The sequence below is a fragment of the Microtus oregoni genome, unplaced genomic scaffold (genome assembly GCF_018167655.1).
Source record: "Microtus oregoni isolate MIOR12 unplaced genomic scaffold, Mior012 000054F_ref0000373, whole genome shotgun sequence".
NCBI lineage: Eukaryota > Metazoa > Chordata > Mammalia > Rodentia > Cricetidae > Microtus > Microtus oregoni.
The window spans coordinates 1,041,619-1,046,257 of record NW_024543830.1 but is presented as its reverse complement, the minus strand read 5'-3'; the positions used below and the strand labels follow the sequence as shown (position 1 = coordinate 1,046,257).

The following is a 4,639-nucleotide window of genomic DNA, read 5'->3' as shown; positions in this document are numbered from 1 at the left end:
AGTGATTGGAAAGTCCCTCTCCTGTCCTTTGTGGACATCCCTCCCCTGTCCCTGCATAGATGCTGAGTTCTGAAGTTTTGAGGGCTAGGGGCCCAACGAGAGGGTTCCTCAGGAACTGGTGAGGGAAGCAATTACTCCAGAGGAGGAGCGGGAGGGAGAACATCATTCTGGGTATCAGGAAGAACTGGAGGTGCCTGAATTCTGGGTTTTGTTTGCTCCTGTAGAGGAAAGAGAGAAGACAAAAGGCTCAGAGCGGGGGCAGCCACCATAGCTGCTGTCTCTGCATTCAGAATGAGAGGAGCTGATGATAGCCATGGGGCCGGTACCAGGTTTTGAATTCCTGCAGGTGGTTACATGTTGCTTTATTTTATCAAAGACAAACCATCATACAAAACCAAAAATATAAAGAGACAGACACAAACTCAAATCCAGAAGCTGGTGCTCTCACCACCACTTAGGTGCAGAACTGAAAGTACAGATTGAAACAAATCATGTTTCCCATAAACTACGGTTGTAGTAATAGGGGCGGCGGGGCTGGGTCCCCAGCACCCCGGCTGTCTGCCGGGCTAGCTTATGCCCGAAATAATAACACACAAACTGTATTCATTTAATCACTGCTTGGCCCTTTAGCCCTAGCCCTTACTGGCTAATTCTGTTATCCCGATCAACCCATCTCTAATAATCGGTGAGCACCGGTCTTACCGGGAAAGGTTCAGCATGTCTAACCTGGCGGCTTGCTTCATGGCGTGTGTCTGCCCGGGAGCGGGGCATGGCGTCTCTGCTGAGGCATCTGCTCAGGAGAGCAGAGCTGTGGAGTCTGACCTCACTTCCTCTTCCTCCCAGCGTTCTGTCCTGTCTACTCCTCCCACCTATCCTCTAACCAATAAAATGGGCCAAGGCAGTTCCTTTATTAACCAATGACCTTCCTCCATCATACGGTGACCTGATTACCCCCTCTGAAAACTGCCTGGAACACATTCCAGGACTAGGGACAGGGGTCTCTGGGCGAATCTGCCTCCCCTCTCTGTTCCTGTTTCAATACAGACCATGCACAGGTACAATTTTCAAAATACTGATTCACAATTACAGAGAAACAGAAACAATACACAAATAGACAGACATAAAAGTGAGCTCATTCATACCTCCAATTGGGTCTGGAGTCAGACTGGGAGAGACTCGATTCCTAGTCAGGGAACCAAATGTTGAACCATGAAGTTCAATTACCAGGAAGAGTTGCCCCAAGAGACCGTCCCTCATACCACAGTTGATGTAAAAGCATGAGGATTTTAATAATTCTGTCATGACAGCGTTTTCATCACTTGAGAAGCCAGAAAGACCCCGAATAGCTGGTACAGGCTACTTTTAAAGCAAACAACCACAAAATGAAGGAGGTTTCTGGGAGATGTATTTTTAACTATTATGATAGGTATATTCAAAGGGCTGTTACTGATAATTGGCTGGAGAGTGGTTGCCAGATCAGGTGAGGTAAGAGGGAACATCTGAGGGTCACTTTGCCCCTTTCCCAGGGACTGAGTCAACACTTAAGGGTTATCTGGCCCATATTCAATAACTGAGTCCTATTTGGAGAACGTTAACAAGGACTCAAGGAGATAATGGAAAGTTCCCAACATTTTATTACATGCATGTATAGTTGTTATATACTTGGTTCCTGGGAGGGGTGCATTTCTGCTAAGAGGCCTCAAAATTGGCCTTAGAGTTGTCAGAAAAGGTTTTAGAGTTATTTTAGAGTTCTACAGAAGCAATTCCTTTTGACAAAAAGAGTGTGATATGACACTAACATGGCTACCAACATAAACATGTACATGTTGTTTTCAACTTTGAAGCTTAAATCAACAGGGAGCTTGGCTGGGATTAAACTGTAAATCTACTATTCCACACTATTCTGGAAAGAGTTGTAGAAGAAAAATAGAGTCAGACAAAGATGTAGAAAGAGAGGGATACCCAGGCATTGACCCTGTTTCTAAGAGAGTATGAATTTCTGACAATTGCACAGATGGAAGATTTAGCACAATTAATGAAAACCCAGAGACAGATATTGTGGTTCAACCTGAATAGCAGAAAAGAAAAGCAGTGAGCCACTGTATCTTACCTCTACCTCAGAATGAAAATGGGTGAGATCCTGTCTCCATGAATGCTGAAGTCTCCACACTCCACATTCCCCATTCCTCTCTTTCCCGTTATATGCCTTTCTCCACGCAGCCATATAACTCCTGCCTCAACCTCCCTAAAGCTTGAATTAAAGGCATGTATGTAATACCAGGTGTTGGAATCACCTTTTTCTGAGTTTTGTTTCTTCTTTAAGACAGATTCAATCTCTAGTAACCCAGGATGGCTTTGAGCTCACAGAGATCTCTCTGTCTCTGTCTCCCAAGTCCTGGGATTAAAGGTGTGTGCCAACAGTCCCTGGTCTTTATAATTGAATAGTATGACTGTTTTGCCCTCTGACCTTCAGGCAAACTTTCTTTATTAAAACCCAAATAATATACCACTATAGAAGGAGATAGAAATCAGAGAAGAATAAAAAGTTTTATCCCAATATCTAACAGAACCACAGTTCAGGAAGAAAAAGTTTGAATTCTTAATTAATCAATCCCTTCTCTTTCTTCAAAACCAATAAATACTATTTTTCAAAGCCGAGTCAATCAACACACTGCCAGGTGCTATTGTCTTTTTCCCCTCAGGCTTCCATGTCTCACTTTTCACAAGGGCATGATGGGCCATTATCCACTGTGCCACTGTCAGTGCCAAGGAAGAGAACTGAGGGCTTGTGTCCTATGTGACAGTGAGAATTGTATCAAACCTCCAGAGCTTAGCAGAGTTGGAGGGACTAAAATGGGCTTCACCAAACAGGAACACCACTAGAACCCAAAAACTGATTTTAAATATTTTACTCATTTTATATTTTATTTGGGTAATGTTTTGTCTACTGAGATGGCTGTGCCCATGGAATAGGAACTCAGAACCTCTGTAGCCCAAGTTAGAGATGGCTTTAATGTCCTGCATGTGTGCTGGGAAGTGATCAAGGGTTCCCCGCAGAAATAACTATTGCTTTTGTCAACTGAGTCATCATATTTCCAGCTCGCACATCCTGAGCTTGGAGGGAACGTGTCTTCTTTTTTCTATCCCTTCTTTTTTAAATAAAAATTCATGTTTATTCTTTCCTTTGTTCAGAGCCTTTGATCATATGGTCTGCTCATTCAATGCAGACAGTTTTCTACAAAGAAACCTTACTGGGATGAGCTTGGGATCAGCAAAACCCTGAATCCCAGTTTCCATCTGATTGGGCAAAAATCAAAGCAGTCTAAGAACAGGGTAGAAGTTGCATAGAGTATACCAGAGTCCAGTGCTGCTCCTCCCCCTACCTGTCCTTCACTCATTTACAGAGGAGTTGAAGCCAAGCCTAGCAGCTGTGTTTCCCCAAATTCATTGTAAATGTGCTTCAGAGCCCACAGTCTAAACAGGTGTCGTTAGTAACAATAATGACTGTTTCTTCTGGAAGGCACATGTAGGTCACATCCCACAGAGTCCTAAGATCACTTCAGGCATTTGAGCACTGCTCCAGGAAAAGACCATTTGCAGGAAACAGAGAGGTGCATACTTCAACCACCAAGTGGGGATAGGAGTGGACCACTGTCTTCCAGCTCGAGGTCTGAAAAACCTCAGAAGCATGAGCTGTAATGAAATCCATTGCCTGAGATTTCAACTGCACTGAGCTGTGGAGGTCAGCGAGTAAGAGAGTGTGGGCAGCATTCTCCACAGAGAGGTCCCTGCAGAGGGCACTCTCGCACATGACCTTCAAACGCTCCAGACAATACTTGTCAGCAGCTGCCAGCACAGCATCTGCCATGCTGTGGAGGACTGGTTCCTTCCCGGTGTAAATGAAGTTCATCATTGCCTTGAAGACTTCTGGTTTCAGGTCATGAATTTCAATGCGATTTGTTCTGCTCTCCTCCATGTCATGTTCAAACATGGCTCTGAAAACTGGAGAGCGAGCAGCTAAGATGGCCTTGTGAGCCCGGAATTCCTGGCCAGCTACCACCAGGCAGCAGTCTGTGAAGCGGGAATTCTCCCACAGCTCTCCTAGATCATCTACCAGTGTGCATCTTGGAATGTCAATCCCTGGCTGCATGTTCTGTTCAGAGATGCTGATACAGTCCTCAACCACGCTCACCTCACAGCAGAGTGTGAGTTTGTCATCTGGGAGAAGCAAACATGGAGTGGAAAAAAGGAAATCTCGACGAATGAACTTTACGATACCCCAGCCATCGTTTAGGTTGAACCTGAGAACACTATGATTGTTCATGATTCGGAATTCCTCTCCTTTGGCATTTATGATCCCAAACTGGACCTTTGCCCACACGGGGCTCTTTGGAGAGCTGTGCAACGCTAGGAAAACTGACAGGTAACCTCTGCCTTCCTCATTGTTCCCATTGAGGTATAGTTTCATGATCCATTTCTGTTCGTCAGTGGCTCCTGGTGAGAAAGTGGGGCTTTCAATGTGATTACCCAAGTTTCCCTCCAAGCAAAAAGAGAAGTTGCTGATTATCCATCTGTATGAGAATCTCTTGACTGTGATCTGTGTGTAGCCTCTGCTCTCAGCTGCCAGGTCTCCTGACAT

General features: G+C 44.8%; 1 protein-coding gene across 1 annotated transcript; it reads right to left on the bottom strand.

Annotated features, from left to right (window-relative positions):
- Nucleotides 1-3,559: 3,559 nt before the first annotated feature.
- Nucleotides 3,560-4,639, bottom strand: LOC121437780 (speckle-type POZ protein-like). The gene has a single exon (XM_041637851.1). The coding sequence runs from the start codon at nucleotides 4,637-4,639 to the stop codon at nucleotides 3,560-3,562; it is 1,080 nt and encodes a 359-aa protein (XP_041493785.1).